Raw genomic sequence first — 22,273 nt, forward strand, 5'->3', positions numbered from 1 at the left:
TGTTGAATAAAATTTTTAGGAAAACAGAAAATCCCTTTAACAGAAGGCATTTAGGTTGCTCAGGACTTTCAATGAGCATGGCAGAAAATTCAGCTTAAGTTTAACCTGAAAACCTTGGTAAGTGCCTCATTTAACTTTTACCATCAAACCTTCAAATATGCCTTGTAGGAGTACTATAGTTGCCAAACTGTCCATACAGAATACTCAGCACAGAACATTAACACTAACTTAATTGTAGCCATACTGTACAGGGGTGAAACAGTTCACTTGCTCTTATCATTTGTTGTTGGGTAACGCTGTACTAAAGGGAAACATGTAAGGCACACAGAAAACGACAAAAACAATTTGAACAATTAAATGAATTTAGCCAGCAAACAGAAGCTTCAGAGAAAAGATTCTCAATGCATTTTAGAGAAGCCTGAATAGAAATCCTAGGTTCACACCCTCCTCAAATTTTAATATCAATATCTTCTGATTTTCATTGCACATCCAGTTTAGTACTCCCTGCATTCTAATGTGGCTATTTTCAAATTACAGTGGAGATTACACTTACATTATTCAGACAGTTTCACTGTATGACAGCATCTTGAAAGCAGAGATTCAGCATTACTTATAGATTACTTTTCTTGCCTTTCAATAGACATTTTTAATATCTGATACTGGTTTTTCGAAGGAAAAAAGCAAAGATGCAATATTGTCCTTCTTTTGATAAATTACTTGTTGAGTTCTGAAAAGAGCTTATTGAGTCTGAGGTTTTTAAATAGTGAGTCGTATTTATGGTTATTTAGTTTTTTGGTTTAATTTCCCCATTTGACCATATTAACAATGACAAAGATTAATAATTATGTCATTCTGTTTATTAGTGAAAACAAACAAATGGGCACTTTGCATAGCATGGAAAACATTTTGAGGATTGCTCAACAGTGAGTGTCTTTCCAATTGCTTTCTGACCTCCCAGTAGCGTCTTAGGCTTATCCAAAGCCACTGAGGCAAATGGGAATGTTTCTGATGTCTTCACTAGGACTTGGATCTGATCCAAACCAAACGGGTATTACAGTTCAGTCATAAAATGTGTCAGAGTCCAACTATCGCATGAGCTTGTCTTCAGTAATTAACATGCTTTCTCTTTTCCCCAAGTGCCCGTATCGAACAGGAGATACAACCAAGATGCTCTTGCCGACAATTTCACAAGTTGCACAGCTCCCATGGCAGGCAGCAGATACAAAGAAGAGATTTATGATTCCAGCATCTTGAAACCCAACAAAATAGAAAACAGGATTCAGACACCTCACCATCTCATTAAAGAAGAAAACAAGCTAGCTTTTAACAGAGACCTACAAGAAAAAATGAGCATTAATGAAAGTTCTTTTTCAAACTCAGTTGCTAACTCCTTGCTGCCAAAATCAGAATGTTTCCAGTCTAAAGCTTTAGGGCAATTAAGTCATCTCCTACCTGTGCCCGCAGTGTATGAACAAACAAGACGGATTTGTATGAAGGAACCCAAATATGGGCATATTAGTCACCATGCTACAAGCCTAAATGAACTGGACAGTGATGAGAGAATGACTGTAAAGCTTGATCACGACTCTGAGAGTGAGCACGTGATGGATGTAAGACCCTCTGGACAAGTTCCATTTGTGCTTCTAAATTATCATCATGTTTTAGCCAAACATGGCACTTTTCAAACTTCTTCATGTACAGCAACGGGACACGTAGGAGAAAATTATGGATACAATTCTGAGGAAGTAAATACATTTATGTACAAAAACCAAAGCCCCTCGTCAGCCTCTTCTCCAGAAACCCACAAGGAAACAACACTACCCCATTATATTGGAACTTCTGTAATAATAGCCAACGGAAGGTGACAGTAGTAGAAGAGTATTTACATTTAACTATGAAGCCAAACAGTAATGATTTCCAAAACGCATGAGAAAACATGGTTACATTTACTGAGCACAGCTGAAGGTCAATGAGGGACAGACTTGTGTGTTCCTGGCAAGACATGTGTGACAGTACCTTCAAGGTGAGGAATAAAAGAATACATCTCGCTTCAGTGCTTTGTTGGCAAAGCTTGAGCTCTGGTGCCAGTGAGAAGATTTGTTGCAGATCTTATTTTTGTTATTTTATAGTGTGCAACAAGATTAAATGATAAGTGTTATATGCAGAGGTTTATATGAAGAACATTTTTTCCCTTAACCCTTCCCTCTCAAAACACATTCAAGATGATTATTTTGTTTCCTTTTGTTTTGTTATCATTATCATAAACTATACACTCTAGTTTAGGTATTTTTGACAAAGTGTGAAACCCTACATCAGCAACCCGCCTGTCTGTTACACGTCCCGACAAATGAACTTTGTTTAAAGAGTGGTGATTTTTAGTATCCGTAATACAGTTGTACTAACCAAACAGGACTCAGTTTGGAACACGCTTATTTATTACTTATTCACACGTGGGTTGGTTTTTTGTTTTTTTGTTTTTTTTTTTCAGTATTCAGAAATTTTTACCAACACCATTTAATCTTAACAAGTGAATGGTATCATGAAAAATTAATACATAAAAAGGTATGTATTAAAAGGTTACAGGTCTTGTCACTGTGAATTGGCACAAATCGCACAGCAGGAGCTAAAGATGTTCCCCAGTAAAAACACTGTAATAAGGAAAAGAAACTTCTAAAAAGTGTTTTCTGCTCAATATTTTGGGGTAAGGCCGTGTTGTTAATCAAACCAGGTAGTCAAAATAACATCTTAATCTTAGCACCAGAAATGTTCTTTTATTGTCAAGGGAATCATGAGCACTTAAGCATGATTTCAAAATTATTTGTAGCCTTCTGAATTTGGAAAAGTTCAGCTTTTAACACACTGGACTTCCTTAAGTATAAATCTCATCGTCAACACAAAGTTAAGATTCGTTATTTGACCGATTCACTCACTTCACCAATTATGTCAATGGACAATCTGAGTAAGAAAAGCCCAAAGTCATTGCACACCCACAAGAAGTGAGATTACACTGGAAGCAGAGCAGGGCACCTCAGCGTTTTGAAGTGAACGCTTTGCACACATCCCAGTTAGTCCAATGAACTAGCAAGGAGAACGTAAACGCCATACATTTAAATTTTGTCCAGCCTAGTATGAATAGATTCCCTCTTTTTTTAACTTCTCCATAAACTTTGCAAACCAGGAAATAAGGAGACATATGGATCTGTGAATGTTTCACTGAGGAGTCTATCTAGTTTGTCTTTCCATCACTTCCCCAAACAGTCTTCATGTGCTTTTGACAAATCAGTGAATGCTCCCCATGTAATAGGTGTAAATACTAGCACTGAAGGCTGCTGTAGCTCTGAGTCAGCTGTATTTAGCCCTGTTTCTTCAACCAATTCAAGTCTACATTTTAGAAGCTTTCTCCCTCTTCTTAGATGTTCTAGAAAGCGACCTTTGCTACAGAAAATGCTTACCTGGCTTGTGCAATATGGAAAAATACTTGCTCATGGATTGCACCTTGTCAGAGGAAAATGTAATGAAATACACACTCTTTTAATTACATGCCCTCCATCTTCTACGTGCAGCAAAAATAATCAGTCACCTCTTTGTATGTATGAATATTTATTGCTGTGAGTAAACAAAAATACTTCTAACACATCTGAAAATAATTTTCAGTATTTTTATTGCTTTTGATTAAAAGTTAAACAGAGAAAGCTTTGTTACGAAGTTGAATTCATGTTCACTTGGAAATTCAGTCGTCTGACTTCATTTACTAAAAAACGTATGAAAGATATCTTTCATGATAAATATGATCAGAAGTACCGGATCTGTCGCTACCAGAACACCGACTTTTTAGCAACAACATAAAATGAGCAAAACTAAACCGACACCTTCAGTTTGATTGCACTCCTTCGTTCTTCTCGAGCTGGAGAATGCTGGCAAAGCCATAGAAAAGTTGTGTGTGACTGTTACTATCATTCTGATGTTATGAATTGCCGAGGCATGAGCTGGCTTTACAGTGGCTTTCTTTAATGGCTTTCTCAGTCAGCGTTGGTAATGAATGCACCCAACTTCTTAAAAGGTACAACGATGGTAAGAATTGCATGTTAATTTTCTTAAATTAAAGCCATGCCCTATTAAGGAGAAACTGACATTGTCTGCATCATTAAAAAGAAACCTGATGCACAAACTCATTCATACTGCATGTCTCCCAATACCTCATTAGTGGCATTGCTGCACACAAAGTCAATCTGCTGTATTTTCCTGTTCTCCTAAGTATTTCTCATTACAAAAATATGTTTTCAGGATCACATAAATTAGGCTTCAGTTAAAAAACCTCCACTGATATTTTTCATTAAAATACCACAAAATATTTTTCCAGCCTCTACCTTGTTATTCACACTTTCAGGCTTTATTCAACAATCCCAAGTAAAGGAGGTGTTCCATCACCCTCCCACAGATGTTTTACAGTATATGAGATTCAGATACATGAATTTCCCTGTTAGGAAATAACGACTCAATTACGCATTCACATCTGATAATGCATCGTAGATTTAAGAAAAGATCTGTGACTGAAAAAGCAAATGTGTGAAACAATTTTCCTGCCCTTCTGAAGTAGAAACAGCAACTGCATATTCATAGCTGGAATGTGAGCAAATTATATCAAGAGAAAAATACAAGTTCAGACATTGACCTTCAGTCAGTTAAACTACAGACGTTCATAGTACATTACAGCTGCAGAATGCGATGCGGCCACTGAGGGTGGCAATGCTTCTAGTAATTGGAAAAAAAATATGTCACAGAAGTGGAGTGGGAATAGGGATACATTAGAAAATATGCCTGCATTTCTCTCTACTGTACATACGTGAGCTAATATAGATACTTCTATAAGAGATGCCTCTATCGTGCTACTTGACAGGATTGTACATCTCGGGGGAGGGCAGGCCTACAGCCTACAGCAAGTGCATGTGGAATGGAAGAGAGAAAGAGAGCTGAGAGGGGGAATATTTTACCAAAACCTAAGGTTGAAAACATTACTCCCATATTGATGTCTCAAAAGTTTTGCTCCTATTAATGGAAACCGTGCAATGTAAATAAGGTGGTACGGGAACAGACTTCTCTCCAGTTGACAGTAGTCATGTCATTTCTAAAGGGCATTGCAATAACTTAATGAAATTGAGTACATTGGGTTACAGGTGTAAAATTTGAGCATATCTCACTGAGATAAAGCAGAAAGGCTGTTTTTCTGAATGCGATACCTCACGGAATATCAATCAGAACTTGTCTCTAAAAACCACAAAACATAACAAAGGATTTTTTCAACGTTTCAGTCATACTTCAAAATTAACACAGAAATAATTTTACTATTTTGTTTTTTGTTTTTTTTTTTTCCTGAACATTAAGTTTTGCTTTTTTTTAATATGAGCTATTTGGCAAATGTAGGAGAAAAAGCACGCAAACCAAACAATCTATGCTCAGAATTATATATGTATTCCCTGAAAGTGTAAAGCATTTTTGCTTATTTATTATGTAAAACAAAACTGTTAAAATGATAATAAAGTCCTGTAGCCAAAGGAAAAGTGGGTTTGGTTTCTTTTTCACCACAAAACACAGGGCTTCACATCGTATATTGGAAAATTTATTTCAATTCAACATTTATTTTGACTTTTAATGTCTAACAAAATACAAGGATTAGACGCATCCAATTTAAGCTGCATTGCATTCTAAAGAAAGTGTCCTGGAGAACTGAAAATAACACAGAATCTCTAATGAAACACTCTAATGCAGGATATTCAAATACAGCACCAGTTCACAATTCTTCCCTGCAGTTCTTCTAATCAATTGATTGCAACATGATGACACTCCGCTGCATGCCACCATTTTTTGACCTCTGTTCTTGCCTCAGTCCAGATTTAATTTCTTTGCTGTCTGATCAGTGCTGTGCATCACTGCCACATCTTACGCATGCAAATGGCTTTATCAGGGCATTTCCCCCTAGGAATCCGTGTTTTTTGTGTTTGCAGCACAAATCTTTGCCATAACAGCTATTAAGCTGTACTTCAGAAAACATTTGTATAGCAATTGTCTATTCCAAAGCAGTTGCAAAGAGTAATTTTTTAGACTTGTGAAGTCTTGTAGCTGCATCGGAAAAAACAAAGAACTAATTAAACAAACAAACAAGTAGAACAGTTAAATAGAAGCATAAAGAATTAAATACCCCAATATTATTTCTATACAATAGCCCTTGAAACACATCATATTTGCTGAACAGATTTTTAAAAAGCTCTGAAATCTTATAAAACCTTCAATAGAAGTGAGATGCATTGCTTGAACTCTGACATGTAAAGTATGTTACCCCTTTTTCAAATCTTTGGAAACAGCACTGGTTCTGCAGGGACACAACCCGCGTATTTGTTCTGAATGCAGACAGGCGGGCAATACGCCCAGCTTGCCCTGCAGAAGTCTCCCTGCCGACAAACAACCTCTACAGATATTTTCACAATGTGTGATGAAAAAAGGTGTAACAGTCTGAGAGAGAAAAAAAAGGAAGTCACAGAAATATGGACACCTTAACAAATGTTTTTTGAAAGCACTTCATCAAGGTATCACATCAGCCTCACAACAGATGAAATGTTCTACATTTGAATAACATTAAACAGTTTCAGTGCATTACTTCTGAGTCCAGAGATACCCGAGTTTCTCCATGCCACACAACACCACATTTGTCTGTTTTATGTAAAGAACGATATTAAACATCATTTCCATAGAAAAATATTGCAGTTTTCAGAATGCAACAGGTTTGCCATAAAAAGAGTACGACCAGTGGTTGTGATTCCCAGATACCTGGGGATAAGTGTGGTATAGGAAGGTTCATGAGCTTTCCTGACAGTAACAGCTGAATGAATGAATAAGGTCTGAATGACCTTATTCCAGTGTTCTCTGTTTGCAGCACAAATTTTCTTTGTGAAGTTCTTTGATTTTTCTGAAAGAAAGGTCAGGTCTGTAACAAACACTTCATCCAACTCAAGGTCATTTCCTCAAGACAGCAGGGAGCTGTAGACGCACACGAAGAGGCCACTAAAAAGTAGAGGCAAAGTAGTATCCCCACATCACCTACCAATGCTCGGACAAATCCACAGCTGATGGTTCTCACTTCCAGAAAGGAAGTTCAGTGCTAAGCTTCTTCCCAAACTTGTTTTGGAATAATCTTAAAATGCAAAGCAAGAATAAAACACGCTTTTCATTACAAAGAATGAAGACAGCCAAATTGGAATGATAGCAATCATGAAACACTGTAGCATTTTACTATTGAAAATACATCTGCTTTCTGCTCAGCACTTATTCAGCTACGTGAAGTTTTTCAAGTACTCCATTCTGCCCTTCCTACAGGACTGAGCTTTATCTCTTTCCCTATTGTCCTTTCACAGTCCCTGTACCTAAGAGTAGGGAAGAGCATGATGTAAAGTAACAATGTGTGGCCTGGTCATTTCAAGTAATCTCTACAGCCACTCATCTATCTGAAACAGAAGTGTTATCGACTGTGCTTCCTATTGGCAAGCTCTACTGTAACAAAACAGACGCTTCAAGATACAGATCTAAAGTTTCTTAGAATTCTATAGTCAAAAACCAGTAACAGAACTATGCTTTCCACAGCTAGGAAGGAAAAGGTAGAAAAGAAGTAAAAAAACATATGAAGTTTTGTGTATACACAGACACATACTACACATGTGTATATATGAATGGGATCTTTAAAAACCTTTATTAACTCAGATTTACATATCATTTTATTATAATATGAATCAATGCTTGATTTTGAAATAAAGGCAGTTGCCAAAAATTAACAGCCCAAAGCAGTTTTGAAAGCATCTGGGGGGAAAATCTAAGAATTGATGATCTTGTGCATCATTTTAGCTAAGCCAATTAACAGCTGTCTACGCTCCCCTGTACAACTGTAGGAAATACTGGTGTACAGTCTAGTTTGACACCGATCACAAGGAGAAACAAAACAGCAGGGGACAGCCAACCAGGCACACACACTGATATATTGCGATATGGAGCGTAAAATCCCAAGTGTGAGAGGGACGACTTAATTTCTAGCACTTGCTGCCAAGCTACCTAAAACTTAATATGTGAGGATTACTGTAAATTACCATTGCAGACTAGCTTCTTTGCTTTAAGACTTCTTGGCTTTGTAACTGAAACAATCTACTAACAAGTCCAGATTGTTTATGAGGTGAACTTTAACCTAAAAAACCCATTTCTGGCTGGTAGACAGAAGTGCTTTGTGGAAACCAATCTGGCTGATCCAACTTTAGTAGGGACAAGGTACACAATAAGCGGTGCTGCCTACTTGAGGAAATGAAGCCGGCCACATCACACCTGTGATAAAATTCTTATTTGAGAGAACCATTTGAAGTGCTCTGTGGCCAGACAAAATCCAAAGTCATCTGGCACAGGAGAGAAACCCAATAAGCTGCCTATCACACAGGAGCTACTGCACGCCTACCTCTCAACACTTTCCAATCAGATCAAGCTGTTACACCTAACCCAGAACCATGTGGCCAACCCCAAAAGCAAGCTACCTCCTAGTCAGCAGATGTTAAACCTCCTGTTTTCAGTGGTTAGCAGAAAAAACAAAAGCCTACCTTGGGAAAGGGATTGGAGAAAACAGAAGCAATGGAGGAGAATTTGGACACAAATAACTGAACATTTTATCATCTCCAGGAGAGTGGTTGAAGCAGGGATCTTAAGACTGGGACATCATCTTCTCTGATTCGCTTAACTTCATCACTGTTATACTAGAATTACTGTTACTCCTCAAACCTGTATAAGGGTATTGAAATCATAAACTATACTAGTCATGACTCCCAGTGGGCTATTCTTGCACTTTCAGAACACTGATTTAAAGGAGACATGAGATGATTCACTTAGATCTAATTGGCTAAGAAGAGCAGGCTAAAAATAAATTGGCTTAACCAATCATAATTCTTAAGAGTTGATGGAAGACTCCAAAAACTCAAGGCAACCGTGACAAGTTGCATACCCGTAACCAAAGCATGGTATGTAAACTGTTGTGTGGGTTCACATGGAGAAGAACCAAGTCAGCAAAGCTCTACTTTTTCAGAAACTCAGAAATTCCGAGTAATTCAGAAACACAAGATGAGCTCTTCCAGATGATTCCACTGCAGACAGTGCAAAAACCAGAATCTAGCTAATACAACATAGTAAAAATGTAAATATTGTACTTCACTGTACTAAAGCACAATAAAAACCCAGACACCTGAAAACCTGAAAAAAATATTTAGCCACTTAAGTTTCTCAAACACAGTGAGTAATTGAAGAAAAAATTCTGTTAATTGCACAGTATTCCATTGAAATCAGAGTCCGTTAAGAGAATAGATTCTTACGAAGAATGGCAACATAGATGAGTTTTTAAGACAATACAGAAGAATAAATGGCTTCATCAAAAAGATAATTATCTCTTCTTAAACTGTTGAAGTTACCCTTCTCAAAGAACAAAGATATCAGAAACAGGAAGAAGAGAACCAACCAACCAAACCATCAAATGCCCTTCCCACTTCTATGCGAGTTTAACTGCATGGAATTGAATAGTAAAGAACCTTCTTTTGTGCTGTGAACTCTAAGAACTATCAATGCTTTGGGATTATGAGGTTTTTCAGCATGTCGAAAGAGTTGCCGTCAGGATGCACAGACTCTACACCTTTGCCTTCTTCATGAACTTGAAGGAATCCATAATCATCAATCCCAACTATCCACGCCAGCGGGCCCTCCTCATTGTGGAGACGAACCTGCTTACCACTGCAAATAGAGAAAATCAGACAGTTATGAATGAATTGATTGCACAAACAATTGAAAAATAACTTGGAGGACTACTGTCTAGTACAATATTTTTGCTTCTCACTTCTCAGAACCTTTGTAGAGAATGTCTTTCAGCTTTAATTTCTTTCTGTGGAATTAACAGTTAATCCTTTTCTTCTTTCAGTTTTGATAAATGACCAAAAGAACATGAGTACAGCTGCTTCACTGTTAGCTACACAAATCAAAATCATTCTAAACTCCCTTCTTTTTTTTTTTTTTTCTTTCTTTTTTTTTTTTTTTTTTTCCAAACAATACATGCTAAATACCTGGATAGGATCCTATCTAGATAGATATCCTATCCTAGTCCATTGATTTTACTGTTTTTAGTCTTACCTACGGTATCACATCCTGCTTAGGAATGCACTTCAATTAAGTCACCAGTTTTAAAGGCAATCTAGTAGAACACTTAAAACAGAAGACAAAACCTCCATGAGTAACCTTTACAAAGAATGTTGGAGAAAAACATTATGCTCACCTGTGTACCCAGTACTTGTAGTAACGAGGAAGAACCCCATTGGGCCCTTTCTCCTGAAAAATATCTATAAGTCTCTCTAGCACAGTTACAGTTCTTGCAATAAGGCAGTCTGCAGTTAAAGCCTTCAGATTTGTCCCCTCTTCCTTGTTAAATTTTGTGATGAGGTCATTGATGCATATGGTGGGGTTGCTGTTATTCACATTAAATCCAAATCCTGAAGAAGACAAACCAAAAGAATAGGGTAGGATCTGTAACTATGAATATTCTGTTACCATCAAAATGCTTGTACTTCATTCACCTAATAGATATCACAGAATCACAGAGTAATCACTGGTAAAATCTCTGAGAATTTTACCAGTATTTCTTCAGCCTTTTACATCTTTAGATCTCCCTACTTGCACAATTACAAATTGCAGTGCAGATTTTATTTGTTTATTGTCCTTAGAAGTGTCTCCTCAAAACTGTGGAATTACATCCAGCATAGATCTTTCAACAAAAGACTATCCTATCACAAGGTTTAGGTTTAGGAAGACGTTCAGTGGCAACCTGCATAACATCAAAGTGAGAAATTCTTTTACTCACTGTAAGTTGACATCTAACTTAGAGCAAATCATCGATCATACTCTCGGATGGAGTTTGACCTTTCAGTCTAAATATAATTAAGATTACTTTCTGTTTACTACAGTTAGCTGATTTCATTTTCTGAAAATTAAGCCTTGTTACTCAGCTGAAAAGCCTTGTTTGGTTTGCTATGAAAAACCCAGATGATTAAAGTTTGCTGTGCTGGTCTCCAGTTTGCTTAATCTATTTTACCACAGCATATCCTTTAGAAGCCTCAAGTCTCTCACTGAGATTTCTCCAGCTAGAATAACGTTGGCAGAACGCCTTTCTGATTTAAATGTGGCTCTTGGGACCTTCTTTGCAGCCTGCTGAAACAGGCTTTGAGGGATGTAAAGAAATATATTGTATTGCCTGTTTATTTTTTTTCTCCTAATAATCTGGATTTTTCTTTCCTCAGATATTTGAGATAAAACACCAGTCCTGTCAATCAGGTTTAGACATCATGCACCTCCATCTGTTGGAAGGCCCAGATGCATTGCTTTGTAAATTTGATGTCAGAGTCTATTCTTATAGGTAGTTAATTTTTATTTACTATGAGGAGAAGGATCTCTTCATCAAAAAGAAGTTTTTGACTTCTAAAAGAATGCATAAAAGAAAGCCACAGTAACATAAATACCAAGATATCAGTCTCACTGAAAGATGGAGAAATGTATTATCAAGAGGAAAACTAACTGGAAAAAATAATGCATTGTGCCAGGAGATCACAACTCAATTATTTAAACTCATATTCAACACAAGAAAATTCAAATATAATACAAGTGAAGAAGAAATGACAACGGTCATTATGATGCAGTTTTTATTGTCAGGCTGCATTATGTGGCCTTTAAGTCCATCTGCAGACTAAGGAAACTCAGGTGTGCAGGTGACATGGACATGAAAAACACGAGATGATGAGCTCAGCTGAAGTAGCATCTGAGAATAAGCCTATTGGCCAGAATGTAGAAAATATTAGGTGTGCAGGCACCTTCTCTTCACCCATGTGAGAAGGGTAAGAAATCATCATTTAGCACTGACCTTGTGGTATGTTGATGTGGTTAACACAACTTTCAATTCAAGGGCAAGAACTGGCTTGAGCACCTATGTCTTGTTCTCCTCTATTCCAAACAGCCATGCCATAGCTGCACAGTGAAGCAGACAGAGTTTCTGCAGGTCAAGCACACTGGCCATCTCTTTCAACCCAATTATATTTGGCTTCCTACAACTGTTCTGAATCTGGCCCTTACACCAATGAAGAATATTCCACAGAACTCCTCTTCCAAAAGTCTTCCAACAAAAAAAAAGTTGTTTTTTTTTTTTTCTCTTTTTTATAAAATATGAACATGAATCATGCCATCTGCAAGGCTTCAAGCATGTAGTGTAGCTGTGTAGATGAACTGTAATTTTGATCATTGTCATCATGGGATACACTTTATTCGTGCTAAATATCAGGTCAGGAAAGAAATCTGCAAGACTACAGGAAGATGATGACCCATCTGGCTTTCGTGTTGTGTAAGACTGATCTTACTTCTACTACTAACACAATAAGTTAGATTACACAAGTCACATACACTGCCATCACTGAAATGATGGAAACAATCCTTGGAGTAGCACATGAAAAGTAACTTTCTATAGACTGCAAAGTTTTAAGATTGAAAGCCGATGAAAATGTATGCTTTTGTTTATACTTCAGATCTATCATCACCAAAATGACACCTATGGACACAGAATGCATACAGTAAGTTTCCATTTAAATTTGAATGTTCTGGTGTTTACAACAAGCAGCTCAATGTGCAAACCTAACCTATAACGTGTAAAGAAATACTTGCTATGATGAACTGTTTTTTTCATCCATTTCTATTTTTCTTACAGAGTATTTCTTCCCAGAGCTCAGGCTCTGGGAAAACATATGGAAGCAGTAAATGGTTGATGGAGCACAGAGAGACTCTTACTGTGTCTCAGCGCAACATTCCATTCTGTACATGCAGATCATCTACAAAATGAGGATGTAAAAATTAAATAGAAAATTTACTGGCTAGACATATACCACAGAAGAAGCTGGTGACTATTTCAACTGTTTTGCTTGTTTGCACCTTAAAATTTAACAGCATCTTGACACAAATGGTGTCAGGTTCACATTTTCTTTGCGGTACATTTTACTTATCTACCATGCTATATTTGAGTATAAAGAAATCATAATCTTGCTTAATCTTTAACACTTGCTAAGGAACTTGCATTCATTTCTTAGACACATTACTAATAACTGTTTTTGGAAACAGACCAGAGTTTACTCTGGCAGGTTTCTAAGCACTTGTGACAGAACTGTTGTTTATTAGGATAAGAATCTTCCTTATCAAATATAGCTAAATATAGCCACAATTAATAGCTTTTTTGGAAGAGGTCTTGCTACCTTATAGGAATTAGCCTTCCAAGCAGATGAACAAAAAGTCTGCCAATCCTTGCCCTGCCCCTCCCAGCCTTTCCAGCTACTTAGCAAATTTGACTCTTTTTGAGAACTTAAGTAAGAGATTAATTAACCAAATAATGAATCTGTTACTGCTTCACTGGTAACATTCCAATTTCTGGAAAGATATCAACAGAAACAAGTTACAAATCAATTTAAAAGGGATGAAAGGAGACATGAAAATATTACTATGTGTACACAGCTCTTCTCCTAATCTAAAAGGCATGTCATTAACTTATTCTTACGGGTCAGGTTGCAAAAAAAAAAAAAAAGAAGAAAAAAAAAAAAGAAAAAAAAACTAAAAAGAATTAGCACATTCTATTACTTCTGCAATGCATCAAGGAGGACATTTTGCCTTCCTCTTGTAATGCTCTTTCTCTGACCCCCACTGCACTAGGCCAGATGCTTGCATTTACATTTTCCTTGTCAAGCATATGGAATTATTAAGATGTACAAAAATATTTACTTATGTGCTTTCTTTTGATTGAACGTTGTACTTCATTTCAGTATGCTTGCTGTCACTACTTATTCTCATCATTTGAACTAATAAAGACATTAGCAACAAATTCCTTTAGGAAAAAAGAAAGAAGTCTGAAAATAGACATTTACCAATAAGTATATGAAATGTTGTTTCAATAAGTGTAGAGGTTACCAGAACTCCACCAAGCTTCATAAGATCACTGTAATAAATATCATTTGGCCATTTTACTCGCAGGTCAATATCCTATAGAAACAAAAACATACACATTTAGAAACACCTTGTTCTCTAACACCTATTACAAGAGCGTGGTTCATTTATCACTCCATATTCTACATTTTCTGTACCTCTTTGCCAAACTGAATGTGATAGTATCAGCTCTTCATAATAAGAACCTTTTCAGGTGTTCCACAAATGATACTGAACCAGCCACAGTAACGTGGTTACATATTTTACTAAGGAGGTTGGTAGCTCTCAGAGAAAATTTTCTATTAAGTTAAGAAAGTAAGGTAGGTAATAATGGATTAGAGCAACCAAAAGGAGGACAAGCAGTACTAGAGATTTATCATGAGTTTTTACAGAATTCACTTATTTGATTCATTAGGCCCTAGGATTTAAAGGATATGTTAAAGAAAGATGCAAAGTTTGTCAACACACAAAACTACAGATAAAGTGCAAGTGATGAGAGTAAATTCACAGTAACATCAATGCTAGACTTGGGGGTCTTTACAGGAACCAGGCAAGGAGACAATGCCATTTTGAACTTCAGAAAGGAAATTTAGCAGACATGAGAAATTCCAGTTCACAGCTACGTAAATACTTCAGTAACGTCCTTAATACATTCACGCTTTCGGCAGCTATGCTCAAGCAACACCACAGAGATGGAAACACAAACTGTGCTGTATGACACCATTCCAGTGCAATAGAGAAGTTTTTGTTGAAACTACAGAACAGAACTGAACCTTGCACTGGCTACTTAAACACAAAAAGAAAGCATATGTGCTTCCTGTAGTTTGAAAAACTGCATATGACCATATCCCAAGAGGCAAATTATGGGAGGTGCTCCAGGACTACAAGAGTCACATTCCCTCCTATTGTAGATTATGAAATCCCTTTACAGGATGTGTGAAAACTGCACCTGGGTTCATGTCCACTTTTCTGACAGATTTAAAGGCCAGATAGGAGTCTATTATACATACATGGACAGGAAATACTAACTGATTTCGCTATCAAAGTGTTCTAAGAGAATATCACCAATTCATATTTGTTATGGAAAGCAACTCTTGACACTGTGAAAGGTTTTATAGAAGGCTCTTGAGACATGCAAAATATGCCACAGTTAAACAGCATTATTAGTGCTAGGAGATCTTCTGACAGTAACCAAAGGAGAGCTCTCTGTTCTTTCTACAAAAGAATGGCAATATGCTCAGTAGATCTTACACAAAGAAAACATACACCTGTAAGACACCACATATCAGCACTGCAACTGAAGTCACTAACAAGCATGAAAAATAACCAAGTCAGTGGTGTATTTTAATGATACAATCTACACAGTAAAAACTTGTTGTTTGCCACAAAACAAGGTTCTGCATAACTACCAATACATCACAGAAATGATGGGAAAGTCACAGTGGGAATGAAGCATGTTCTTAATTTCCTTTGTAGAGAGAAATCTATGCTGTTCTCAGAATGGGAAAGTAAAACACTCTCTGGATATGAGCTTGTTTGAATTTGCAGCACTAACATCTGATAGTAAAACTTACAATTGGAACTGTCATGTTTTCTCAAAAACAGCCCAGAACAAAAGCCTCAATCACTGCCTATTTAGAGCTGCAAACATTCATGACAGAATCCTAAAAACAATGACTGGCTGATAAACTGACACACATGTATTCTATTTCTGCGTATGGAAATCCTGATGTGGATTTTGGGGATAGTAAACCACATTAAATCGTGTTAAAGTAACATTAAGATTCTGACATATGCCCACGGATGTATGGAAATTCAGAGGTAAGAATGAAACTGCTTTTCTAAATTAGCCCACTGTTTTCAGCTGCTGTGGTATGTCTGTTTATCTGACACTAAGAAAAGCCCTGAGATACTCAAGTCCAAAGGGGAAATTTAAGCTTTGAGTTTCAGATAAATCTTTTGATTTCCTCGCTTTAATGTATTTGAGTCCAAACCCTCAACATTATTTTAACCCATTATCTTGTTTTTGATTTACTGGGGGAAGAGGGGAGGATGGGATGGGACACAACAACAGGATTCAATCCTCCCGATTACCTATACTGGAAGATTTTGTTAATACGTGTTTCTCTACTGTCAAAGAGATTAAGTAGCTTTGCTTTGGTGATATCTATCTACCGGGACAACAGAAAGCCCCCAAGTAAGTTTGGTACCACAACATCTACATTATTAATTCGCATTCTATTTATATTAACACTTAGTATGTCAGTCACATTCTTCCTCTAGAATGGAATAAAATACAACAAAAAGACACAGGTAGGCATACAGAAGAAAAACACTTCAATTCCTAAATTAACTCCTTCCCCAGTAAGACTCGGATTTTGTAAAACTAACCCTTGTCCCTTCCATTTTAAATGGTTAAATTATTCACTCCAGACAAAATACTTCATACTGTAAATTTTAGCCTGAAGCATTTTGCTTTTATAGTCAAGTTATGAAGCACTGAAGTTAGAAGGTTTTAATAGAAAGGCTGACAGACCCTAAACTACAGCAAAGCTACTGGGTGCCACTATAATAAAGTTCATGTGTAAATGTGTATAAGTCATTGATTTTCTGTAATATAGGAAACATATGCTTTAGTTAACTACTTCTGTAAAATACCAAAGTTTTATAGTTAGCAAATATTAGGAAATGGTAACATTAAAAAGGAGATATATGAGGTGCTGAAGAAGACTGGTTCTTCATTTTAATACTGATGACAGGACACTTGATTCCCTCTTGAGAGCAATACTCCTAAGTTCTTGACTTAGAAATCAGTTTTCAACCTTAAACAAGAGTTGGAAAAAACTTTTAAAAGGGATAAAGTGACCACTGAAACTGCACTGGCAAAAAAAAGCAGAAAAGGATTTGTCAATGTTGTTTTTCCTTCCTCTCACTTCCCCTGCTACTTCAGAACCAAAACAAATTAACTCAATTGTTAGACAAACATAAATGACATTTTCTCTACTGCTGAAGATCGAATCTTGTTTTGTCAGATTATGAGAGAAGTGAGGGTAGTATACTCAGCTCAATAAAAGACAGTATTCATCATATGCATAATAGATTTCTTAAAACATATAAATAATCTAGTATGTATAAAAGTTAAGCTTACTACTGTTGTTCACCACTGAATTAGTGTTGAGTCATTCAATATATAGAAGACATAGCAAAAAACATATTTTAATGAAAATGGAAACAAATTTTGAGATTAATTAAAATGAGATACCTCATATCCTGGTATTGATCTAACCGACTCTACCACAGCCAAGGACACTAGGTGTTGAATAAAAGGAATTCTCTGGCCCAAGTTGGAATGTAGAGGAATTGTGATATGTACAGTGGATAGTGCACAACCAATGGGACTGAGCCAAGCATTTCTGCCACGACCTGGGGAGGGGGAGAAAAAGAATTAACTTCAACAGAAGAAAAAAAACATTAATAAAAACATCACTTCGTTAATGTAGATAACTACATGAAAGAGAGATTCAGCAGTACCCACATGAGAACATACAGTAACTCCTGTAAAGAAGTTTCTAAACTAATATTGAAAGAAAAATATTTGAAGCGCAAAACTTCTTTAAAAATACGAAAACAAGCAGGTTGTTTAATGTGCATGCTGCTACATGGTTTCACAGAATGTCCTAAATGACTTGTTTCCAATAATTTCTTGGTATTGGGTAACAAACACTTTCCAAATAATATTGCTTAGTTTAAGCAAAGAAGTATCTGTGAAGACATTCTGAGTGTGTCTGCAAATCCATCCATACTGTGAATAACCTTGACACACGCTAGATTTCAGCCAGAAACTGGTTAACCATCTTCATGTAGATCCATGTTTAGAAGAGCTTATTAGCCTGGGCACTGTGCTTTTCCAACAAACTGAAAGTGGCTTTTAAAAAAGTGGTAGCATCTTCCTAGGAAAAAGGCAGAACCTGCTTGTATATGCTTGCAAAAGACTGTGAAAACCCACATGACATTTTAAGACAGTCCTGCAGACTCAACAGAATCTCTGTCTCAGAGTAAGTCAGGAACCAGTCTTGTTCCAGTTAAATCAAGAAGGAGTTCTGATTTGGAAGTCTGACTTGTATTACACTAAATGCATAGTGATGGCAGTCTGCATGACTGCAAAGGCTTTTTGGCAGAAACTAGAAGACCATTAAATCATTTCTGCAAATGCCACCAAACATCCTGAAAATGTTTACTTTGGTCTCTGTTAACTTAGGTTCTGAATTTAAATCCACAATTCAAGAAAGAGAAGAGGACACTGTTATTCGGTAGCTTATTATCAAAAATACTCATAACATATCTTTAGTGCAACTATGTGACATTAAAATGTCCCATTCCCTATGTTAAATATGTACTTATTAGCACTCTGAAGGAAACATACTAACCTTTCCCTTGTGTTTGTCGAACAGCGATTGCTATTAAACCCATCTCCTCAGGCAACTTGAACATTAACCTGTCAATTAAGGAAAAAAAAACCAACCATGCTTATCAGCTGGAACACTAAGCTACATTCACAAAAACTTAGGCTTAAATATCAGGTAATATTTTACATGAATTTGCACTACCATTTATCTGTTTTCAGTTAATATTTATTCTTGACTAAAAAGCATTAGAATATTTTAAAAAGATGAATTGAAAAATTATCATGTAAAACATTACTGTATCTATTACACTGGAAAAAATTATAGCCATAGTTCATTCAAGGTGCCTTCCGATAACACACGTTTTGCATTTCTTCACATTTGCTTGAATTGCTTATTTTTTGTGTGTTGCTATCTTCAGTAAGTGACAACTAGCAATTCTAGACATTTGTTTCTACTTAAAGCAATTCTTTTTTTCATACTACAGAATATAACAGCAGCAGTTTCTGATTATTTAGAAAACCAATATGGTGGCAATAAAGCAGTTTAAAAGATACACTATCCCTTGAGAACTAATTATGATTTAACTACAGTAAATAAATCTACACCTTCTGAGAGCTCTAGAGAACACTGGCTTATTTTAGGCTTGTGTTCTGCTTTTAAAATAGTTTCACTTAAAAGAATACTAACTTTCCTCTGGGGATAAGTAGAAAGTGCACTTTAACACCACCAAATGAGTCAATGCAAGACTTAAAAAAGAAGAAAAAAAAACCTCTACTGTGAGAACTTTGTTCAAGCTGCTTTAAAACAGATCTGAATTGTACTATGATCCTTCTTCGTTTCACATTTTTGGGAAGAGTTATTTAACAGATAAAATAGATATTCAAGATGTTGCCAGCAAGGCAAACCCAGAGAGAGATTAATAGCCTAAAACCCTACTTCTAATATGGGCACAAATATCACGTTGTTCATTCATACAAAAGTGGTCTTGTCTTGGAGATAAGTGCAGCCCAATCCTTCAAAACTATTTTCTCTGAATTTCAGATACACATGAAAAGTGCTTAAAGTTCTGAAATCAAGCATCACTGAATGGAAGGGACCAGCTCCAAGCACAAGCATGTCCCCACTGCTCATCAGACACAAACATTTTGGCAGACATCATGCTAAGGAAGCAGCCATCTGTCCTACTTTGCAGTTTGAAATGGATGTTAGAAACTCAAAGGGCAACATTGATAGCAAGAAGATTCAGAATAGCTTTCAAAGGGTTAACTTGCTTTCTTAATGCTCAAAATGGTGCATTATTTGAAGACTCAAATAACACCTGAATTATAAAAGTCGTTACTAATTAGAAATGTTTCTGAACCAAAACTAACAGAAGCCTCGACAGATCCAACAACATTTATCTACAGCACCACAGAATCACTGAGACATCGTCAATAGCAATGGCCAGATCTCTTCGACAATACCTTTCCATCTTACATGAGTTACAGTATGACACTCCATAACTCTGGACACTACAAATTATTTGTCAAGACTATGATCCCTTATCTACCATCAATATTGAGAAAACACCTCCACTTACACTGGAGAAAATCCTAGGCAGCTCTTTATGCCCATGTGGCTTCAGCACTGTCATCTGGGAACAGCATGATTTCAATTACAACACCAAGTTCATAGCTTTGCAACAAGAAAATATAATTTAAATTTGGAAGCTCAGTTAAGAAGAGATTATAGGCTTTGTCAAAAAACACTGATTTCTGTTTCTTCTCTATTCATACTTGTTTATAAATAGGAAAAAAAAATAAAAGTAATTTGCTGCTATGATTGAAGGAAAATAATCAAAGCAGGAAGAAAAGTATGAATCCAAAACACGGGCTGTAGAACAAAGAGATATGATCAACAGAATGCATGAATGTAGCTATTAGAGGCTTGGCAGCAGGTAACAACTTATTAAACACAGAGACTGAGTTTGTGCTTTTAAGGGTCATGAAGATATTCTTCAAGATGGACACAACATGGGGAAGTTGTTAATACCCAGACTGATACAGTAAGAGAGAGGGAGATTTATTTTTACTATTTCCTGAGATTGTTCTGGGAATACCATGAAGACTAAGATAGTAAAATAGAGGAAAACAACACAATCCTCACTCAGCTTCAGGGCTTTGTAAATTATGTGCGCTTGCTAGGTTTTTTTTTTTCTGAGAGAAACAACTTGTATTTTCCTTTCCAGAAAGAGAAACTGTACGTGCACTTCTTTGCATTTCGACTTCCCCTCTTTTCTTTCAACTTAATCAGTTGCAGACATAACTATTTCATTTTTTCTGCAGAGTAACTTAATCACAATGTTCGCCACGTTTTTCTCCTAAATTTTTGCCTTTGTGAAATTCTCTGTTCTTTATTCTGTTCTGTAACAAAATTGGTCTATATATTAAGTCAAAAGACCACACAGAAATACAAGAGCTGGAAAACGTGGAACATCTGAAAACAAATTTACCCATCAGGAAAAATATCAAGACAGCACTTATATGGTCACAAATGAGGACACTTGAATTGTATGTAAATTCTTTTTCTCTGCCTTGGCCATTTTTGTGGGATTTTCCAAAATGTAAGCAAAGTGCTTTTGGTTTGCAAGAATATTAGGACAGTTGAAATATGAAAACAGATTCTAGCATCATTTTTATGCACCCTGTAACACATAGCACAAGTGCTGTCAAGAGCAATAAACAATACCTAATTACTTTAAAGAAATTTTAAGTCCAAGAATGTATCTGTCTTTATAACTACTCAACACAATGACTTTTCTTCTGACGTGAATGTTATATGGGAATTGAAACCACAGAAACTATGTTTGAATTATGTTAGCAGCCTGACAACTATAAATTTCATTGATGTTGTGGGTTTAAGGTTGAAATTCTCATTAATGCATCCTGCTGTGTTACAGTATTGCAGAGGTATTACAACAGGCAGCATTACATTCCAGATGTTAAAATACCTGGGCACAAGTGGGTGAGTTATGAACAGATTTCTCCCTTCCCTCCAAGTTTCTGAAAATCCCACTCTCAAATAGCTTGTTTGTAACTACTGTTTACACAGGAAATTATAAAATAACATGAAAAACTTTCAATGTTTAGTTGAAAGGAAAATAACGTATCTTTTGATAAGTTTCTCATATTTCTTTGGACAAAAAGGTGGCCTGAATACTAGCTTTACTACTTTATATCCACTGTTTCTGTTCATTACATCCAGTCTGAAAACAAGCAGTGTTGATGCCCACTAGTATTTTTCCTAAACTCTCCATTGCTCTCCATTTCCTCTTCATAGCGCTCAATTGCATAGTTCTGTTTGATGCCAGGCTGTGTGTACTGAAGGGCCAGCCAGAGGGCATGCTGGCCAAGTATAACACATCTTTCGAGTCCACGCTGTAGACTTTCTTAGTGTCAGCCTTGATATGAGTCCCTCCTCCCTATCTGGGAGCCTGTTTTCAAGAGAACATGAAAACCTGACAGAATAGCTCAAACATATGCAGTTCTTCTGCAAAGTAGGCAGCAGACTTATTAAGGGCTGGTGGGCCACAATCTGAGCATAAGCCGGCAAGAATGACATCATGGTGGGAGGGAATTTGTTACAGGCCAAAAGGACGAAGGAGAAAAGTCTTTTTGAACAGTTTGAGAACATCTGCTGATGACAGATCCTGACTCCTATGGGAGACTCTAATCTCCCTCATAACTGATAAAATGGAAACAAAGTGTAATGCAAGCCATACAGGTGACTTCTGGAGGGTGCCAAAGGCAAGCTCTTAACATAAATGT

The 22,273-nt window shown here is 36.5% G+C and overlaps 2 protein-coding genes across 10 annotated transcripts in view; one reads left to right on the forward strand and one right to left on the reverse strand.

Moving 5' to 3' along the window:
* SIM2 (SIM bHLH transcription factor 2) overlaps positions 1-3,083 on the forward strand; it is a 53,442-nt gene extending 50,359 nt beyond the window's left edge. For 2 of the 4 annotated variants that reach the window (XM_085529325.1, XM_015882309.3), the window contains exon 11: positions 1,138-2,160. In XM_085529325.1, the coding sequence (XP_085385451.1) occupies positions 1,138-1,865 (728 nt within the window). In that variant the 3' untranslated portion in view covers positions 1,866-2,160. Of the gene's footprint in view, positions 1-1,137 lie in introns of all 4 variants that reach the window. The other 2 variants (XR_004309502.2, XM_015882318.3) reach the window with 2 other exon arrangements.
* A 2,512-nt stretch (positions 3,084-5,595) lies between these two features.
* The window catches only part of HLCS (holocarboxylase synthetase), a 114,785-nt gene continuing 98,107 nt past the window's right edge, over positions 5,596-22,273 (reverse strand). For 5 of the 6 annotated variants that reach the window (XM_032448882.2, XM_085529298.1, XM_015882296.3 and 2 more), the window contains 5 exons: positions 18,489-18,556; positions 17,324-17,484; positions 14,004-14,118; positions 10,334-10,547; positions 5,596-9,798 (listed from right to left, as the gene is read on the reverse strand). In XM_032448882.2, the coding sequence (XP_032304773.2) occupies positions 9,630-9,798; positions 10,334-10,547; positions 14,004-14,118; positions 17,324-17,484; positions 18,489-18,556 (727 nt within the window). In that variant the 3' untranslated portion in view covers positions 5,596-9,629. The remainder of the gene's footprint in view (positions 9,799-10,333; positions 10,548-14,003; positions 14,119-17,323; positions 17,485-18,488; positions 18,557-22,273) is intronic. The other variant, XR_014939516.1, reaches the window with a different exon arrangement.

Source organism: Coturnix japonica, chromosome 1, assembly GCF_054131305.1.
Source record: "Coturnix japonica strain WE chromosome 1, WE-NBRP24, whole genome shotgun sequence".
Taxonomy (NCBI): Eukaryota; Metazoa; Chordata; class Aves; order Galliformes; family Phasianidae; genus Coturnix; species Coturnix japonica.